Genomic DNA, 22677 nt, shown 5'->3' on the forward strand with positions numbered 1-22677 from the left:
TTTTTTTGAATTGCTGCTTTTTTTCAAAAAAAAAAAAAAAAAAAAAAAAACCTATTACTACTAAAATTACATTCCAATTTCATTGTCCAAAAACTATTGAGGTACAGTTATAGATGTAATACCCAAATTTTACAAAAAAAAGTAAATTAAGTCATTTTAAAACATACCCAATTTTTTTGGTTTCCATAAAAACCTTTCATACTTTCTTTATAAAATTCTACATTTCCTTTCAATCATTTTGACATACAAAAGTTGATAATAATTTTTAAATATATAAAATTTATTTAATTAATCTGCATGTGAACCAGTTTCCCAGAGTTTTCATTAAATGTACTGTAGCGGCCCTGATGCTATACTGCAGCATTCCGATATAATAAAATCCATTATTTTGACAAACATGGTCGGTTAAGCATAGAAGGTGGACATTTAGTTGTTTAGAGTAAATAATATATATATTTATATGTAAATTACCCTTAATTCCTTCAAGTTTGCAATTTTTCTTCTCCCACTATTACTTGATTTTCTCCTGTATGCTGGAGACAGACGCTGCTGTTATCGTTTTTGGAGTTTGGAGAGGGAAATTGAGATAATAGGGCAAGCTAATTTGAAGTTAAGCAATATTAGCACTGTACGTATACAAGTAATACCTAAATCAATACACATTCTTGCATCTTTTTCGTCCATGAAGCTAAATCTGGAAGTGTCTTTGCCGCCCCAGGTTTCTCCTCAGGCATCTTTTTAGTATTTAAAACATTACCAGAATACCAAAGTTTAAAACCTAAATCATCAATCTCCCTAGTCTTTTCTCCAACCCACTTAGTTTCTTGAATACATAAGATATTAATTTTTCTATGAATCATAATATCAACTAATTCCATTAATTTACCATTGAAAGTGTCTATATTCCAAGATCCTATCCTAATATTAGTTTCATTAGTTTCATGGACTAACTTTTTTACCCGCATTCGCCCGTAATGTGGGAACCCTTGCTTATTTAACACTACACCCGAGCGCCGGTGTAGCGGCCCTTGCACACTTTTCACTGTATTCAGGCTATACAGCGTGTCGCTTCCAGGAGACGCCCTAGCACTTACACAATGATCAAAAGGATTCATGTCATGATTTTTTCGACAAGTTTTACGTTGGCTGTCGACTACCTAACGCAACCCTCCACTTTTCTCGTCCGGGCTTGGGACCGGCAACGGCAGTGTTGCTTGGCAAGATTTCTCAATTAGATAAAATGAGAGTCCCTTTTTATCCTAAAATGTGAGAGAATTCAACTAGGAAACCTTTGCAAAACAACAACTTTAAATTGTTTGAGCTACCACATTTAAGATTGTATATAATGCCCCAATAATGTTAAGCTGAAAGTGGTGTAATATTTTCGTAAAATGATTAACTTAGTTGGAACAAAAACATTTAATTCTTGTTTACTAATCATTCAATAGTCTCTTCATTATTATTATGTCTTGTCCTAAATATTGTTTTTTCATTCAATGGAAAAGTGGAGCCTAAACATATATTGGCCAAACACACATGTTGTGGATATCTTCCCTACGTCACAATACTACAATTGCACTTTATAGTCACAAAACCAATTCTAGGCAATCAAACAAATCAAGCATACTTACCAAGGTGGTTTGCGGGAGCTCTTGTAGCATCTTTTATCGAGAATAATGCATCATACCTAATACTTTAATAGGAAATGAAAGGATTTTTAAAGATATGTTGGCCGCGGCATATAATCCATGAATTAGTTAGATTGAATTTAATGATAACAAAGATGGACATACCTTGATAAAAGACTAATTCAATGCTATTCAGTTATCACCAATTTCAAAAAACAGACTTTCCTAATGAACCCTACACCCCTACCCACATCTCCCATCCCTCCAATTGAGCCAAATGTTCTCCCATTTCCACTATTGCATAGCTTCACATCCATGCCAAGCCTTCAAATCCTGCGCTCTCTCTCTCTCTCTCTCTCTCTCTCTCTCACACACACACACACACTCACTCATGGCGATATCATCATTGCACAAAGTTACAAAAGACTCCGATGCCTTGCATGCATGTAGACTTTTTTGACATAACGATGAAATTATATTCTGCCTCTATTTTCTATATATGCACATGCAAACATCTCTTGACGTGAAGCCTAGCCACCCATAAGCATCATTTTTCACACGATGTGGGACAAATTTTGGACATCATGTCTCATACACAGTACATGCATGCATTTCTTTGCCTATCACACCTTGCACTATTAAGGGTAGCTCAAAAGCATTATCAAAATCCATCAAAAATCAAACAAACTTTTTGGACACAATATTGTAACAAAAATTTTTTTTAAAAAAAAGGACAGAAGTACAAATATGAGTTAAAATGAAACACTCCAAGATGTGAAATTGAGCACATAAATGGACTAATATGGGCCTCAACGGTTCTCCAATGAGCAAAAGTAGAACTGTCTTCTTGCCTCCTAGAATGCCCTGAACTCAATTGAATATTAAGAAAACAAACAAGCCACCTCTACATATGGATTACTATCTTGTTGTAGGACCAGCCTACATAATAGCATGAACTACATACGAACAAAATGAAATTATTTACAGGTATACATTACAACCACGTAAGAACATGTGCGCACAAATACACTCAAGCAAACTTAATATGAAAATAGAAATGTTCATTTAAAAAATAATAAATAAATAAAATTTAAAAAAAATGTAAACTCCTAAATTAGCAAAAAAATAAATCCATCAATGTAATAAAATATGTACGAACTTAGAGAAACGCACCAACCACTAAAAATGGTAAACTTTTGCACATTTCAATAAATATGTTGGTGCCAATTTGAAGTCGAGGCAACTCAAGTGTTCAACATACTTTTGATTAGATTAAAAAAAATTTATCGCTTGGTAAAGCGCACAAATTCACTCATAAGCCAAAAAGTAACAAGCAGTCAACTAGAGAGTAGAATGATTAGAGAATTAAGATGGATGCAAGATTAAACTAGTTAGGATGCAGTTAAAAAAATGATTATTTTAGAAAGACATTGGGTATGACACCCAAAAAGATGAGGAATTCAAAATATAGTTGGTAGGTTTGGGCTCCATGGTATAAGAGAAATTAAGTAGATAGAACTAGTCTGAAATGATTGAGGATAGAAAGGAAGATCAAATTGCCTAGCAGTTATGCAAAAAATAATAGCTCAAACAAATAGAGATAAGCCTAACAATGATAATGAATCATACAATAACTTCTTTTGTTCAGAAGCACCCTAATGAGCTTGATTTTTCTGAATAGATCAAACAAATAGAGATAAGGCTTACATTCTGTTGCTCTTGGTTTTTCTGAATTTGTTCATTTAATTTTGCTTCTGCTTCTCCCAGTAATACAGCAGGAACAAATGCTCTGAGTTAAACAAAAAAAGAGTTAAAAACAAGAAATGTCAAATCAATAAAATCAAATCAATGCAGATTTATAGTTGGCCTTGACACAGTTAGTTGAGGGCCAATTATTCGGCGAGCAAACAAAAGGGAGAACTCAGCTTTGAACGGACAAGCCATGTATAAGAAGGAAAACTAATTCCAACCAATCTGAGCAACGAATAAGATATTATTAAAAAGTATTATCTTCTAATTTTTCAATACGCTATATCATGAATGTGAATTATGTGCAGACCAGGAAATTCAATGGGGGGCAAAAAAATCCAATCTTTGAAAAATCTATCGACTATTTTGAATCATTAAAATAATATGATGACTAATTTGGCACTTTTTATAAATTCTGTAATTAATATTCCCCTGCGAAGAGTGGGGGGTACCATTTTAGCACCTTTATCATTAAAAAAAATATGGAAACCATGGGATATTAGAGTTAGCTTGCTCGCTCATAAATAATAAATAATAAGCAGGTATGAAAGAATTTACTAAATTTCACTTAGAACACATCTTTTCTTTTTCTTTTTTTTTCTTTTTTTTTTTTTTTGAAAATTCTTAGAACACAATTTGATGAAAATGTCTGTGATGCACTGTTGGAAGCATCAGTGTGAAAGGTCAAGTGGGGGGAGTTTAAACTAGACAAACAAACCTGAGATCAGGCAAGGATTCATAGAAGGTCCGCGTATCATCATCATCCCATATAGGTTCGGGTATCAACTCCTTCCCAGATGCAGAAGACTCATTGTCTGCTCCACTAGAGACCCTAGTTGTATGTCCATCATCAGGCATCAATGGAGGTTGCAAGTCAAGGGCCTCAGCAAGTCTGTAAATGTAAAAACTTAGCTGACAGTGCAAATTAATAGTGATATTTATGACAACTAGAGAAGAAAAAGAATTCTGGTTAGTAAGCATTATAGGATTGTTTGCAGAATTCTAGTCCGAGAAGAAGTTTTGAGGAAGAATAGGACAAATGTATGGACATAGAAAAAATGAAAATATACAGAGAGAAAGAAGAAATTGATAGAGGAATCCTAGACCACCAACCCAGTGGATAAAGCAACGATCACAAATAAAGTTATTATTTTTTATGCAACTTATAAATTACAATGTTAGTTTTTCATCATTTTATTTATGTGGCCCACTGTCATTTATTTTAATAGTAATTAATTAACTAAAAAAAAGAGAGTCATGTCTCTTCCCAATAGACACCGCATCCTTCCGCTTTAATTAATTCAATTATCCTAAATGAAATGTCATGTCTCTTCCCAAAAGACATCATATCCTTTTGTTTTAATTAATTAATTAAATTATCTTAAATCTTATTGGTCAATAATCACCATGATGGATGGTGGTTAATAATGGATAATTAAGAGGATAATTAATGGATAATTAAGAGAAAGGTTGTGTCTCTTCCCAAGAGACTTATCTTTTCTCTTATACATAAGAGAAGGGCCATCTCTCTCCCTAGAAGAAGAAATGTATATTTTATCTCCATCGAAAAGTACAAAAAGTAATAAGGATTAGAGAGAAAAATTTTATCTCTTCAAATTGAATTCTATGATCATGAATACAGGTATGTATATCTCATTTATGGGTATGTGAAAATCATAAATTCAAAGATCTTGGTCATTTAATTTTATGAATTTTGGGTCATGATGTTGGATTTTATAAATTTAAAAATCCTAACATACAAAATTCACTGAATGGAAAATATTCTTGCATAACAAAGGACAGATTATACTGCATGTATATACTCAAACATCCAAAAATGAACACCAAACCATTGTCATATTTCACTCAAATTATCTAAAATCCTCACTAAACGTCTAGAACTAGTCCCAAAGAACCAAGACTAACATATAGAAGTACCATCATTACAGAGTCAATTTTCATTGGTGCGCAATCAAAACTCTCCTATATGGCATTATATCAGATTATACAGATATTACTAATAGACACTAACATGCATTAAAGAAAAACAAAAAATTTTCATTAACATATCATATTATCTTCTTCAAAGCAAGGCAGTCCAAATAAGAGGGATATGCGTGTATTCAAATCTGGAAGAGGCTAAACATAAAATGAGATTTAAAAATAAAAAAAAAATTACAGAAAAAAATAACTACATAAATAAATTAATAGCAACATATCATAGTGGAAATAAACTCTCGGCAAATGCAGGGTAAAGCCATGCAATCTGTCCCATACTCTACAATGGCAGGAGCTTCAGGTAATATGTAATGCCCTTACATGGAAATAATTATTCGAAGGGATTTATTAATAAATACATCCAAATTTATCTCACTCCAATCAATCTGGGAAACTAGTAGTGATGAATTTAATGCACCTGAATGACAATATCTGCTTCATTCCACATAAACATCCAGAGTGCTTTTGTGATAACAATTTGCTCGAGTGCCTAACATACCAAGCAACAACAAAAAAGCCTTAATCCCACTACGTGCGGTCGGCTACAGGAATCTTTTTTCTCCATTGCGTTCTATTTAGTGTCATATTTTCATTTAGTCTAGTAAATTAAGACCTTTTTTTAAACAATAAGCCCAAGTCTTCCAAGGTCTACCTCTGCCTTTCTTAACATAGTCGAATCTAAAACATCTACTCTCTTAATTGGATCATCAGATTTAATTGGATCTCTTAATTGGATCATCAGATGGTCGACGTTTAACGTGACCAAACCATCTAAGACGAGTTTCTCTAATTTTGTTTGTCACAGAAGCGACACCAACCCTATCACAGATATATTCATTTCGCATTTTATCTCTATGTGTAAAGCCACTCGTCCACCTAACCATTGTCATCACGACATCACTTAAACTTATTATTATGCTTCTCTTTTAAAGGCCAACATTCAGCGCCATAGAGCATTACAGGTCTCACCACCTTATAAAATTTTCCTTTCAGTCTAAACGGAACTTTTCTATCACACAAAAGGCCAGGAGCATTCCTCCACTTCAACCAACCAAGTTGAATTCTATTATTAACATCCCAATCTATATCACCATCGCTTTGAACAACAGACCAAAGATATATAAATCGCTCGCACCTTTTAATAATTTGATCACCCAAAATCACACTTCTGTCACTAGAGTTACTACTACTAAAATTGTATTTCATGTATTCAGTTTTAGTTCTACTTAAATGAAGGCCTTTAAACTCCAATGTAGACCTCCATAATACAAGTTTTTCATGGACTTTTTCTCTCATCTTATACAAGAGAAGGATATCATTAGCAAAAAAGCATACACCAAGGTATATCCTCCTATAAATTTCCAGTAAGACCATCCTTCCAGTAAGACCATCCATAATAAGACCATCCATAACTAAAGCAAAAAGATATGGGCTTAAAGTCGATCCCTGATGTAATCCAACATAAATATGAAGGTCAATCCTCCTTCATCCTTCAGTTCGAACACAAGTAATAGCTCTAGTCTACATATCATTAATGACTTGAATATCACCTTTCTTATCAAGAACTCTCCAAAGGATATCTCTTGGAACCTTATCGTAAGTTTTTTTCTAAATCAATAAAAATTAAATGTAGATTACATTATTATCTCTGAATTTCTCCATCAAACCTCGGCATAAATTTAAATTGTATTGAGAAATCTTTGTAATTACCCTCTCCAAGTATCACACATCAACTTAATTCCTCTATAATTTGCACACCCTTGTGCATCCCCTTTATTCTTAAAAATGGGGAGCAAAATACTCTTCCTCCAAAATACTAAATGGGGAGCAAAATACTCTTCCTCCACTCCTCAGACATTTTTTTAGTTTTTAAAATAATATTTAGGAGTTTCATAAGCCAAGAAACTCTCAAATCTCCTATATATTTCCAAACTTTAATTGGGATATCATCAGGTCCTACAGACTTTCCACCCTTGGTTTTCTTTAAAGCCTCCTCAACTTCTTTTTTACTAATGCGACGTTAAAAATGAAACGTTTTATTATTATTCACGATATTAAGATCACTAAGGTCAATCGCATTTTTAGAAATTTCATTAAAAATTTTATCAAAATAACTCACCCACCTATGTTGAATATCTTTTTCTAAGAAAAGCACTTTTTTATTTTCATTTTTAATACACTTTACTTGAGTTAAATCTTTATTTTTCTTTTATCTTTGTTTGACTAGTTTATACATATATTTTTCACCCTCCTTAGTATCTAATCTATTATAAACATCGTTAAAAACAGAATTTTTAGCGTCACAGATTGTTCATTTAGACCATGAGGGTCGTTTGATATTTTTTTCAGTTCTGTAAGCTTTTACATTTAAACTAATTTTTATAACATAACTTCTTATATTTTATCTTTTCTTGCACATTATTATTCCATCACCAACTATTTTTATTTATAATTTTTTTTCTTTTGATTCTCCAAACACATCTTTTGTTACTTGTTCAATAGTGTTTGTTACTTTATCCCACATAATATTTGTTTCTTCATGAACATCTCAAATTTTGAAATATTGAATTTTACTCATAAAAAAATTATTTGTATCTTTTAGGTTCTCATCTAATTATAAGACGATAAGTCCAAGTATTCTTTACTTTATAAGTCTTCATCTTAAAATCTTGGACACAAATAAATGGTGTTGGGTACTTAAATACTCATTTGGAATGACCTTACAATCTTTACAATTTCGACGATCTCTTCTTCTCATAAAAAAATAATCAATTTGTAAAAATAATCAACATAAAAAAATAATCAATTTGTGTTTTATTAGATCCACTCCTATAAGTAATAAAATACTCATCTATTTTATTGAAAAAAATATTAATAATAACAAAATAATACGCTGAAGCAAAATCTAAAATAGCTCTACCTTATTCACTAGTTACTCCAAAACCGTAGTCATCATGAGTATTTCTGAAATCTTGTACCACTCTAACAACATGTCCATTTGAATATCCTCCAATAAAAATTTTTTCTTCAAGAAGTATCATTTGTATTAAGTCTTCTAAGTCATTCCAAAATTTATCTTTAGACCCTACATCTAAACCTACTTAGGAGCATAAGCACTTATAATATTAAAAATCTTAGTATCAATAATAATCTTAAAGATTATAATTATATCTCCAACTTCATTAATTTTTACAATATTATCTTTCAAACTCTTATCTATAATTACACATACATCATTTATAATGCGAATCTTACCAAAATAGCAAAGTTTAAAACATAAATTATCAATCTTCTTAGCGTTTTCTCAAACCCATTTAGTTTCTTGAATACATAAGATATTAATTTTCCTATGAATCATAATATCAATTAATTTCATTATACCATTGAAAGTACCTATATTCCAAGATTCTATCATAATATTAGTTTCATTAGTTTCATGAACTAACTTCTTTACCCGCATTCGTCCGTCCGTAATCCCTTGCTTATTTGACACTACACCCGAGCATCGATGTAGCGGCCCTTGCACACTTTTCACTGTATTCAGATTATACAGCGCGTCGCTTACGGGGAACGTCTTAGCACTTACAAAATGATCAAAAGAATTCATATCAACTTCAATAATTTATTATTGTGACAACAAATCAGTAAATGCTTTTCAAAAAAGAAAAAAAAAACTGACCCAAAATTTACCATTGTGTAGGCCATTTAATTTAATATGGAATCAACTTTTATTGGAAACTGATGAACCTTGGGCTTCATTAACTACAACCATCTTGCTTAAGAGTAAATTTTTATCTCTGTATTTTTTAACAATTGAAATATTAAAAAAATAAGATTATGATAGCTTTTGAGAGGTAGTGCTTCATCTAGAACACCTCTACCAGCTATACCCAAAGAAGCATTCCCAAGCCCATGCTCAAAGAGCTTCAAATCCATCTATTCACAACACTCGTTCTGTTATTATATCTACGCATCACCCTCTGAATCATACCGCTCTTAATATCTTCATTAAATTGCATAAAATGACTAGTAAATAACCAAACAAAGGGTCACATTCACAAATAACCAAACATAGAGTAAGAAAACAACACATTCATCTAGAACTGCACAAACTCATAAGAACTTAAAAGAAGCATCAAGAAACTGCAATCCAAAAAAGAGAAATTTGTAAAAGTAAAATCATTCATGACAAACTACTAAATATAAACTACACCAAAGTTAAAGATAAAAACTTGTCAAAGAAGCGTACGAAGAAACACCACGAAATAATTGATCATAAGATTTACGAAGCTTTTCATATGCAGTCACACTATCTTCACTAAGCTCCCCTCGAGCATTTAACATCTTTGCATTGTCAAGCTCCATCAGCCTAAGTGACTGACAAGGACAGAAACACCAAATAAACATTAAAATGAAATATCAAAACAAGAAAAATAAAGCACTAAGATTGTGTTGAATAAATTAAAATGAAAAAATGACCTAAAGGTAAAATCCACTGATCATGAATAGACAATACCATAACAACAAGCCAATATGCAATAAAGCTTACATTATGTTCCACCTGCAGCAGCTCAGTGACAGCATCATAATATGCGTGCAATGCTTTCTTGAATTGCTTTTTTTGCTCCACCGTGACATTGAGTCCTTTATAGAACTATAGTATATGCAACACATTAGCCTTAATATTTAAGAGGATGACAAAAAAATTTTCAGTATAAATATATATTTTTAATATTTAAGAAGAATAAAGTACTTGGCAAACACAAAGATAACGACACAAGAAGCCAAATGCATAGAGAGACACATGGAAGGTCCTGCTTAAAATTGATAACCGAGAAAAATACTATTGAACATTTTAGCAGCACAAGACAAGAAAAAATTTCCTTCGATAATTCTTAGACTAAATTAAATCAGAAAAGTCAAAAAAATAATAAGGTTTCCTTGCATGATTCAAATGAAGAGCGCCTCCAATGGACAGAAAAATCAATTAACGTATTATCAAAACTAAACAGTAAACGTCAGAATAGCTAAATATACTCCAGCAGAAACACTGACAAGCCATTCCTTATGATGTACATAAACAATTCAGAAAAAAGTTCTCCAAAATAAAACATCCAAATGGAAAGAAAAATGAAGCATAGATCATTGATTTCAAAGCAAAAAATCATGCATTAAATATTCTATTATGGAACTTAAATAGCAAAGCAGATAATTAACAAGGATAATGGATGAGGTTATTCATTTCTCATGGCACAACACTTGAGGCATGAGTAAATCACCCTGTGGAAACTAAAGGATTACATGGGTTCAAAAGAGGAGGTTCTAAAAGAAATAAAGAAAAAAGGAAGCAACAGGCACAAATATAGAAAGCTTCAAAATGAGTAAAACACGCAAAAAACACAAACATACAAATATAAAAATGGCGAGATAATACCTCCTCATCAACTTCTTGACCAGGCTGATGCACACCCAAGAAGAATCTTCCTTGTCGAGCAAAGCTAGTAAGAAGGGACAAGTTTGTCTGAGTTGCATCACGGTCCTTCAATTGCTCTAAGCCTGTAAGATCTTTAATAATGTTCACAAAAATGCTGGCATCCTCCACAACTCCAACAAAAAAAAGTTCAATAAGAAGTCTCAGAGTGCTCCTCTTCTTCATCGCTTTCAGGTTTTTATCAGCCTCCAAATCATCAACACTTTTTCCAGGGGAAAAAACTTTCAGGAGACCCTGAATCAAGCTAGGGGAGAAATCCTTATATCTTTGATGAAGCAACGAGCATGCCTACACAAAAGGGGACATGAAACTATAAATATTTATGCATCCACGTTGGTAAACATGCAAGAACTATTTGTAATGACTTTGAGCCGCACTGCATCTAATTCAAAAGTATTTGAAACATAAAGTAGTTCTAAAGCGTTACTGCAGGAAGCAATTTACAATACTAGTTGGTTGCTTGGCGGCAAATAAGATATAACTCAAGTAGGAGTTAATAAGTCGTGTAAATCAAGATTTCATAAATCCTAAAACATTTAAATCCTGATAAACTGTTGGCAAGTTAGATGTTAAATCAGTTTAAATTTTGATAAAATATTTGGCGGCATATTTTAGGATTTATCTCTGCTTTCAACAGGATTTTAATATTAATTATTGATGATAAAATTAGTATAAAAAATAATCCAATTATTTACCAATTAGCAAATTACTAACATTATTCAACAGAATAACTTCTACTCAGTAAACGACAAATAATGTCTTTCATTGAAGATTTTTTTATTAATTAATATTAATTAGGGTCAATTTAATATATTAAATATATATTTTTATCTAATTTATTGTATTGATTATTAATGATATTAATTAGTAATTTTTAAAGACAATTAAATCATAAGTAACATTAGATAATATTATAAATACTCATGGATTAACATTTTATTAAACTGAGTACATGTATTAATTTTAATGGAAATAAATTTACTCATAAATATTAATAATTTCAATTAATTATTAACCTTCCTTATTTCCCCCATCGTCTCCTGCCTAAGTTCACATAAAATGATATCTCAATCTATCGTTGTTCAATACTTTAAATTTTTTATTAAAAATAAAAAATTCATTTAATCTAATTAAATCACAAAGAATAATAATTTCTTTAAGTTAACAAATAATTATTAATTAATTTTTATTATTAAAATTAATTCAATAATTATAATTACCTCCCCCATCCACCCCTCCCCTAAGAAAAATTACAATCATAAAGCAAAACATAAAACTGGCACCTGCCCACTCCTAAACAAAAACCTCGTCCAAAACAAAACTTAAAAGTCACAACAGAAGCTTTCTAGCAAAGACATCTCAAGCCCTCGTCTTTCTCACCCTTCGCTTCAACTTGAAACCCTTGATAAAAAAGAAAAAGAAGAAAGAAAGTCGCAATGGGATGGGCGCTTGTAAGCAAAGGCATTGACGAGTATGATGTTTTCTTAAGTTTTTATCCCTACTTGTAACTTTCTACTCATTAAAAGCTCTAAATCTTATAGTAAGGTACGGACTTAAGCAAAAATGTACATTTCCAATGTTTGACAGGATTTACACTAAAACCTGTGTAAATCCTGACTAAATATGGCTGTCAAATAGTCCTAGAGTTCAATTAAAGAATTGAGATTTTTTTATCAGCTACAAGTTGAGTTACTTTAATTTTGAACCAGGGCTCATTTTAGATATTAATAATTTTTAATCTTCTACATATTGAGCTACTTTATCTTTAGACCATAATGATGTAAATTGGTCAAAATTTGACCTCTTATTACTTGAGGAAAAACTATCATATCTAACATCGCTCTCATAATCAATGAATATGAGCTACTTCTACTCACCCTTTCTATCCAATTTACATTTTAATATTTGCCAAGATATATGAATATAAAGAGAATATAAATAAATGATCTCATAATAATTTGCAATAGCAACAAACTCCAATCAAGTGAAAATATGACCTTGGACAATATTAATTTGACAATATTAGCCATCAATTTCAAATATCAAATTTCACACCTTCTATACTTTTAAGAAAATAATGCAAACACTAACTTTATATATTTTAAAAATAATGCAAATAAGAAAATAAGAAATTTAATAGCACTAACTTTTAAAAACAAAGAACTCATTTGACAACACTTTTGATATACTTCAAAAAAACAAATTAAAATTGATTTAAAAATAATCAAAATGTATAAAAATAAACATATATTATTTTTTATTACATCAAGAATTAAGTTTTCTTAATTAATTATTCATTAAAAAAATAGAAGGATTAATGAGTCTATATAGGCTTGAAAGAGAGGCATTTTTATCCTCGAGTGAATAACCATCATAACCACCCGATCGAGAAGCCCGCGCTAATTCCCCTTGATAATAGAAGATATTTTGATCATTTGGTGGCCTTAATGACCTCAAAATCAGGTGATCTTGGGCTCAGTATATTCCTCTTGTCGAAAAACTTGATTTGATTATAAGTATGTCAAATTTGGAGTGCATTTGATTCCCAAACAACCAACCAAAGCCTCCAAAAGTGGTTTAACATCTTCAAGCGGGGACAATTGGACTTGAATTGGATCAATTTTAGTATAATTGGGTTCATTTCATTGAGTTGGTCAATTTGACTACACTTTTGTTGAAATTGTAACTATGGATGAACTTTAATTTGAATCAAAATATTTCTTACTAAAAAAATGACTCGAGATTCATGTCAAATGCCTGGTGATTCATGCCAAATGATAAATTTAGATGAAGGTACATCCATTATAATATTAATTCTTTCTATTTAATAAGATATGCAATAACTAGAATAGTAAAAGATATATATACATTATATTAAATATCTCATACATTTGAGTAGTGTAATTTCACCATTATTTCATGTTAATTACTAAATATCTCCTTTTAATAAACTAATTAAAATTTTAAAATTCAGAAAAAGTTTCATTTTAAAGTGGAGCTCTACAACCAAAGAGGAGATATGTTCCCATTTTGTGGCTTTAGTTCATCATATTGAGCACACTATGTTTTTATGGGATATCAGACAGTTCGAAATAGAGGTGTAGGTTTAAAAACAAGACTTTGGCAAACTTTAGTTCATGTATTTAATTTAGTATTTGAAAACTTGAAGATATATAAACGAAGTTTAACAAGATAAATGTATAACGATAAACTTCATAGAGCCTATACCTGGACAGCAGCTTGTATATCTGAGGTCTTAAGCTTAGCATCACAAATAGCTGCCACAGCTTCACTAACAAATTTACTTAGGTTCACACTTCGTAACTCCTCAATTAGACCTTCCCGCTGCTCATCGTTTATCTGCTTAAGCTTCTTAATTACTGCTGTGTTGCGCTTGATACTAGAGTCTAGTGTCCTAAGAAAACCTGAATCTGGAAAACATTACATCAATATAGCCCACAATTAATAAGGACAGCATGATATATTTACAAAATCAATTATGAGCAGCATTTTATGAGATATTTCAATGAAAATAAGAGAAAACAGCAGTTGTTACAATATCTAATTCAGCAAACCGCAAAATGTAATCCAAAAATATTTATATATAACATGTTAGTTTAATTGTACTAATTATACTTTGCAGGAACACGAGCGAACGAGAGGCTTTCTTATAGTTATTTAACTGTAATGCAGTCACATACTAAAAGGGAAACAGATGCATACATCCATAGATAGTTTTCTTCCAGCTTAAAAGTAGATTAGATAAAGCTCATCCAAAAGCTTCTAAAAGCCACTGATGCTAAAAAAGGGATCTTCAGCAACCTAAAATATCTAATTCTTGGTGGAGCAGAAAACCAATTATTGAGGAGACATAGCAGTAAAAGATGTTAGCATACGCACCGGGTCTTTCTGGGTTCAGATTGCTCTGACGAAGAGAAACTTTCATGTCAATGGATCGTTTGTATTCAGTGCGAGAAACATTTTCCTACAACACAAGAAAAGATACTAAAATTTTATCAAATAAAATATGAATATCACAATGAAGAACGAAAGATAGTCAAAAAAAGAAGCTGAAAAGTAACTCCTATTTACACATAGCTTTGGCAAGTGTGATTGCAAACTTTGTAGCATTCATGACTTTATTTGGTCATAAAGAAAAATTGCTTAATAAGCAATTCAAAACGACAATAAAGATTTATGGGCACAAAAAACATAATGGAACTCAAATGAGAATAGAGTATACGGTAGGGAATTAAATTTGAAAGAAAGCAACAAAGAAGTTCAGTCCAACTTTAAGGCACTTAAAATTATCATCAATATTTGATTCCACACAGAAGATATGATAACCATTAATCTCAGCAAAACAGATAAGAAATAAAATCAAAAAGGAAAAACATAATCTTAAAAAGAAGTAATGCAGATTAATTTGTTGTCTACTTAAAATCAAAACTAGTATCTGGTGAAATATTAGTTGGACATAAAAATCAGTTCAAATAGTACCAATCGGATAAACCATAGAAGGTAGAGTTTATCATAATGGATCTATGGAATACTGATTATAGCTTTTTCTATGAATATGACCATTCAGCAATGAGGAAGAAAATAAATTAGTTCAGTGTGGCAAAATGAGGATACTAAGATGCTTTAGCGGCAAAAAGATATGGAATAAATAAAGAGTAACTATTTTACAAAAAGTCAAGGGGATAACACAAGCTTGTTTTTCGGGTAAAATATCAGTGAAGGAAAGTACTGGACAAGCAAGAAGGAAAACTATATCAAGATCACGACAAAAAAGTTGAGCGCTCGAGTATGGTAGGAATAGACAGTATTAAAAGGTTTTTTTTTCCCAAATTTTAGCAGAAAGCCATACTGAAACTATACAGAGACAATAATGACAAAAAGAGTATAAAAAAAAAATCCGTAACTAATAAAGCTAAGGCTGCTAAGGCGGAGAATGCACAAAAAAAAAAAAAATTTGCTTTTGCTACAAAAAATTAGCAGTGCTACAAAAAATTAGCAGAAACCAGGAGCTAAATGGTGTATTTTGATCAGGTGAATGCAAATCATTGCGACCTATTGATTCATTCTAACATTGTTCATGTATTTACTTCAGTGCAGCCCAGTGAAATATCCTTGTTATCAAAAACCATTTTCATAAATCAGTCAGCAAGAAAACCTTTCATATATCACGGAAGTGACAAGGATGTGTTACTTCTGTACATCAACCCCCCACGAACCATGAAATGAAGCTTCATGCATTGGCCAAACACGCTTTTAAACTTAAAAAATTTGCAGCTTCACTGTTTCCAGAATAAGACTTCATTTTTATCAAGATTTTATGAGTTATATACAGTGGCTTATCAAAACAAAACTCAAGGAAAGTAGCAGGAATAGATTTTATCAACCAATTATCAGCTTGACATCAGTTTCCATTAAACTTACAGCAAAATAAAAATAAAAATTCCATAACATCCCGCTTCAGTCAAAGAGTTTACTAAAACACAATAAATAAACTTACATCATCATCATGTTTGTTATGATGTTCCCCAACAGTATGGCCTTCTTCTTCTGGCTGCTCCATTCCTCCTGTGAGTAAAGCCCAGCACTATTAGAATAACTTGATTATTTTTTATACATTCTATTACATATATAACAAAAATCAAAAGAAAATTCTATATAAATTAGCAACAAAAATTAATATAAAATGATTAAAGTTCTTGGTAGCGTCTAATTTATTATAAGAAAAATGGCCATCTAACTGTCATCCTTAAGCCAGAGATGAATGACTTTACTGCATAAAAATAATCATTAAAATTTTAAAATTTTGCAAACAAGAAAATAGAATAAGCTTGTTTACTCCTTGATTAAATAACCTTATACTAACTACAATTCATCCATTTAAAATGCTATCGAATGTGAGTCGATCATTTAGATAATTAAAGAATTCTCATAGAAGCAAAGAACATTGCAAATAACCGCTATCTAATCCTAGAATACAAATCTAACTACTCGAATATGAACCCCAGGCACTGTGAATACTACTGAGTTTTGGATAATTGAAAACACAATGCAAAAACACATACAAGCACAATCAACAAATTGACTCAGAAGCACTTCCCGCGAGCATGAGCTCTAGAGGGAAAAAAAGGCAACAGAAAAAAAGCTATGGAGGCTACAGCAATAGAATTTATTGGTTATGGCTGAGAAATCAATTAAACAGCAGCAAAAAAAGTTTGGTTCAAAATAAAAGGAAATACGGGAGAATGAATGATAATGAATAAAAAAATATGAAGGGGTCAGGTTCGTGACCAAGGTCACATATTTATGAAACTTTGCGCATCTAGATTTCCTCCATTTAGGGGATCTTTTCAAAAATACTAGATTAATTACATGTCGATCGAGTGCCACTTACAGGAATAAAAAATCAATAAGGGAAAAAAATAAGACTTATGCTTAATGCAGAGCATAAAAGAGCAGAATATCTTATGCTTAATGCAGAGCAGAATATGCTGGACAGAGGCATGCATATAATTTGGATCTATTATGCAACAATTATTTTTCTTTAGCAAATGTTAACACTATTTGAATGCTTGGTATAAATCCTTCCAGCACTTTAGCATAAAAGAGCACTAGTTCTCTTTTTCTGAATGTAGGATATGTTAGAAATTCTAGCATAGGCTACCATTAATTAAAATCCATCAAAGGAAAAAATAATTGAAAGAATAAGTATTATTAGAATAGCATGAGTGACCTTCCTAAAGATATTTTTAGAAAGGCGGAAATAAACTTAAATGAAGCAATTGAAAGAACTATACTCTAACTTCTAACCTTAGAATATTATAAATAGGTTAAATTTTTATTGATTAGTTATTGTTACTAAAGGTAGGAGCTTACCATGGTATATTCAACGTGCGCACTACTAAGCATGATGAAAATAGGGGTTGATGCTGAGTAAGACTTCATATTCATCTAACCAATATGTAGATGAACAAAAAGGGCAATGTGAAACCAAAATTTAAATTAATACATAAAGCATATAGTTAAAACAAAACCAAGCTCAATAAATTATGCTAACTTGACTCTCGGTAAATTGTATGCTTATTAGCCTAGTGATTCTAAAAAAAGACTCTCCCAATCAATTTGATGTTGACATATGATATGTAATTAAGCACTAAATGAGGGGTTAAAAACATATAATATGGAAGAAAAATATTGGAATATGGATGAAACCCCCAATCACTTTTAATGTTCATCTCTGTACTTATTGAATCATAAATCATAATATACAACAACAACAATAGTTTCTCTATTATGTCCTGTTGAGAGTCAAATTTTCATTTAATTCTAATAAATTACCATCAAATTTTATACAACCCAAGTCTTTTTAGGTGTACCCCTACCCTTCTTAACATAAGTCAAATCTAGAACATTTACTCTCCTAGTCGGATCATCATATGGTAGCCATTTAATGTGACCAAACCATCTATCTAAGATGACTCTCTCTAATCTTTTTTTGCCACTGGAATTACACCACCCATTTCACGAATGCATTCATTTGCATTTTATCTCTATTTGTCCACCTAAGCATTCTCATCTTAGCAACAATTAACTTAGTTTTATGTGTATCTTTTAAAGGCCAGAATTTTGTGTCATAAAACATTGCAAGTTTCACCACCATCTAATAATTTTTTTTCTTTAAATCTATGCACTACCTTCTATCCCACAATTGGCCAAACGCATTCCCCTACTTCAACCATCCTATTTGAATTCTACTAATAATATCCCCAATTTTATCAACATCACTTTGAACAATAGACCTAAGATATCAAAAATGTTCACCTCATTTAATGATTTGATCACCCATGATTACAACTGTCACTATATCTAATACTACTAAAATTACATTACATGTATTCAGTTTTAGATCAACTCAAACGAATGCCCTTAGACTCTGATGTAGACCTTCATAATTCAAGGTTTACCTAAACTTTTTATCTAGTATTATCCGCAAGAAGGATATCATCAGTTAAAACCATACACCAAGGCACATCCTCCTATAAATGTCCAATAAGAACATCCATAACTAAAACAAATCGATATGGGCTTAAGGCCGATCCCTGATGTAATCAAACTAAAATAGTGAAATATTTGGTCAATCCTCCTGTTCAAACACAACTAACAACTCTAGAATACATATCTTTAATGACTTAAATATATTTCATGTCCACACATTTCTTTTCTAGAACTCTCCAAAGAACTTCTATTGAAACCTTATTGTGAACTTTTTCTAAATCAATAAAAATCTTATCTAGATCCTTCTTACTCTCTCTATGCTTCGTCAAACCTCTCAATAAATGCATAGCTTTCATAGTAGACTTGCCCAGCATAAATCCAAATTGATTATGAGAAGTATCACGTCTTAACCTATGTTCAATTGCTCTCTCTCAAAATTTTAATTTAAGACACATTAGTTTAATTCCTCTATAAATTGCGCACTCTCGTGCATTTGTTTTTTCTTAAAAAAGTGAATCAAAATATTCTTCCTCCACTCTTCAAGCACCTTTTTAGTTTAAAACAATAGTACAAAGTTTAGTGAGTCAAGACACTCCTAAATCTCCTAAATAATTCCACACTTCTATTTGGATTTCATTAGGTCCTACTGATTTTCAACATTTGGTTTTCTTTAAAGCCTAAACTTCTTTTACTAATGCGACGGTAAAGATAAAAAATTTTATTATTATTAACGACATGATGAAAATGAAATATTATTGAAGAACAAGATGGAAGTAGAAAGAATAGAATACTTGTAATTAAACTTATAAGAATTATGGTTCTTCGGACAATTTGACATGACCCCATAGCCCAAATCTTTTGTTCATTATAAACAAATGATAGAGAAACGAAACTTCCATAAGCTTCGTGCAAGGTCGAATTCTTCAAGTATCTTTAAAATTGGTGCAAAGTATAAGCTTGAATTGTAATAATTTTTTAACCATTGTAGTCTCCCTTGCAAAAATTTGGATATAGAGCCTCAAAAATCCTTCGAGTTCCAAATAAAAAGCATCTATGATCATATCTACAACATAGAGATCCTCAATTCTCAAAATTCAGAAGTCCTTAAATATAATTAATGCCTTTCAATGAATATTAAGTAAGCTTAACAAAACATACATCAACAAAGAGACTTTCAATCAAAGACACCAACCAGGAATATAAATCTATATTGTTTGCTTGAAAAAATATGATTCAAAATAGAGAACAATTATTTTTTTTAACAAAAAAAAACAATTACATAAGCTAAAATTGCAAACATAAAAGCTAAAAATAATTGACAATCATTTAAATCAAAAAGATATGTCTTGTAAAAATTTCCATTCAACATATTGAAGCCCAGCCCATCTACTTCACTAAGGGTTTTCAACCTTCGGTTTATTTGAAATTTATGAACACCCGTGCATGGTAGACATAAACTATTTGAGAGAGTTTCAAAGGCCTGATGGAGAATCCAAGAAAAACATAATCAAAGTAATTATATGCACCTGCAGTTCTAGAGCAATTGGTGATTGATGAACTAGTGGATTGATTTGTAACTTCATTGGATCCAAAAGTAAATTATATTTGAAGGAAAGCATTTGGATTATGGAGCTGAGAATCATAATTTTTTTCATAGGTTGACTCTTCCAATTGAAAGTGTGAATAAAAGATTTATGGATGATAGTATAAAACATTTGTAACTAATTTAGGATAGTTTAATAAGCATCACTGTAGTTTGTAATTAGAGAAGTTTATTTTGTGCATTAAAATTTACATTGTTACCTAAAATTAAGAAAAAAAAGCATTGAGATTCAATAATAGAAAATAAATTAACAAATAAACCATGCAATTAAAGCAATCCAAGTTCAATCAATTATATTGAATCAATTCTCAATAGATTTTAATATAAGTTTAACTATGAGCTTAGTGCCTCCAGTAAAACAGACCCTCCCAATCAATTTAGAAATTATTGTCGAAATGGGAGATTTAGGTAAGCAAAAAAACAGATAATAAGAATTGATAATTCGTTACTTGTCTTATAAATATAAGAAAACTCATTCCCTTGGATTGGTTGCTTGTCTTTATACAAGCATCCAATGTACTGCAACTAGGCAAAAGCTACATTTGATATATGGAGCCCTTTTAATTTAAACTTTAGGACACTTTAACAAAAATCATAATAGCTTGTTATTATAGCATCCTTTTTTGAGTGTTACAAAATTTAATAATAATAATGGAATGTTTGACGATACCAACATCATCATCATTATTCTTATCCTAACCATATGCATCATCGTAAAAATAAATGAAATATATAGCTAAAAAATAGAGGAAAAGCAATTATAAATTTCTGAATTATTTTTAACCAGATTAAACCAAACCATCAAAATCAAACTGAAACTAAATTAAAGTACAGAAGAAAATTATAACGAAACTATTTGGGGGCTTAGTTATTAAGTTAATAACTGACATGTACAATTTAATTTGGTTTGGTCCACTCCAATTTAAGATGAATTGATCATTTTGGTTCCGGTTTGATTTTATAGTAAGAAAGCCATAAACTCGTGATGAGTCATTCATAAAGATAATGACTCACTAGCAGGCAAATGAATTGAATGAATCACACATTGTCGTCTTAGTTTAAGTTTTTTTTTTTTGGAATGCCGAATCTATTTAATCAATGTTTGCAAAGCACATAAATTTAAATCAATGTGAACCTGGACTAAGCTTAAAATTAATTGACTTGTTCATTTAAGTTTCAGTTCTTTTTTCTCTTTTTTTACAGGTTTTTTGGCTATCCTGGCGGCAAGCGCATATGATATCTACCATTGCAGTTATGAAAATCCAAGTCTATAGCAACATAAGCCCCACAAGTTGAATTCAAAATGCAAAACTTTTAAAATAGTTTATCAAATTTATCCCTGCTTAGAAATTTCAGCGATTTCCTCAAAACAGTCATCTGAGCAGTTGCAAATCAGACACCTAAATCGAGGCCAAGAAAGACAAATTCGTTGCAGCATCTTCACTGCTTTGTTTGAATTGCTTAATAACCACAAATATATATTTTCCCGTCTTGATTATATTAAGGGCCTGTTTGTTAGCAGGATTTAACCTAAACCCTGCCAAACAGCAAAAAATACATCTTTAAATGCAGGTTCTTAAATCCCGTTTTGCTCCAGTTTTGCCATAAACCTAGGATGTAGCGGATCCAGTTGAAATACGGATTTAAGGGATTTAGAGAAGCTAAAGGGCGCGAATGAAGAATAACGAGAGTTACCTTACTGGATTGTTTCGGGTAGGAGCGGAGTGGAATGAGGAGAAAAATGGTAGTATCGTAGGTCTTTGTTCGCCGCGATCCCGTTGTCGCCTTCCCAGTGGCTCTAAACGTGACTGAATCGCAAGAGTCCGATGATGAATGCAATCGTTTTAGGCCAAACCGGGCGAGGGGGGAGAGACTTAAGCGAGGATTTAGAGAATGAGAGTGAAGGGGGGAGATATAGTTCTGGGCTTTAATTAGACTTACATACACGTCATTATAAATATAACTTCTTACAAACATCGCAACCAAATTTTATTGTTTGTGTAGCTTATTCAATTAACAATAATAAGATAATTTATCAGTAATTATTTAATATTTAATTGATGAATAAATATATATATATTAAATTTTTAATTATTTTATAAAATTTTAAGTAATTCTTATTTTATATAATTATTGATTAATGTAAAAATATTATTTAATTACTAATTCACTTGCACAAAATTTTTTATTATTAT

General features: G+C 31.2%; 1 protein-coding gene across 3 annotated transcripts in view; it reads right to left on the bottom strand.

Moving 5' to 3' along the window:
* Window positions 1-22395, bottom strand: part of LOC110019930 (regulator of nonsense transcripts UPF2) — a 36075-nt gene extending 13680 nt beyond the window's left edge. Inside the window, exons 1-9 of one of the 3 annotated variants that reach the window (XM_020717811.1) lie at window positions 22183-22395; window positions 16385-16452; window positions 14767-14851; window positions 14095-14297; window positions 10810-11154; window positions 9925-10029; window positions 9625-9752; window positions 4096-4269; window positions 3336-3417 (exon numbers count right to left, since the gene is read on the bottom strand). In XM_020717811.1, coding sequence (XP_020573470.1) covers window positions 3336-3417; window positions 4096-4269; window positions 9625-9752; window positions 9925-10029; window positions 10810-11154; window positions 14095-14297; window positions 14767-14851; window positions 16385-16447 — 1185 coding nt within the window. In that variant the 5' untranslated portion in view covers window positions 16448-16452; window positions 22183-22395. Of the gene's footprint in view, window positions 1-3335; window positions 3418-4095; window positions 4270-9624; window positions 9753-9924; window positions 10030-10809; window positions 11155-14094; window positions 14298-14766; window positions 14852-16384; window positions 16453-22177 lie in introns of all 3 variants that reach the window. The other 2 variants (XM_020717812.1, XM_020717810.1) reach the window with 2 other exon arrangements.
* Window positions 22396-22677: the final 282 nt, after the last annotated feature.

This window comes from Phalaenopsis equestris, unplaced genomic scaffold, assembly GCF_001263595.1.
Source record: "Phalaenopsis equestris unplaced genomic scaffold, ASM126359v1 Scaffold000088, whole genome shotgun sequence".
Classification (NCBI taxonomy): domain Eukaryota; kingdom Viridiplantae; phylum Streptophyta; class Magnoliopsida; order Asparagales; family Orchidaceae; genus Phalaenopsis; species Phalaenopsis equestris.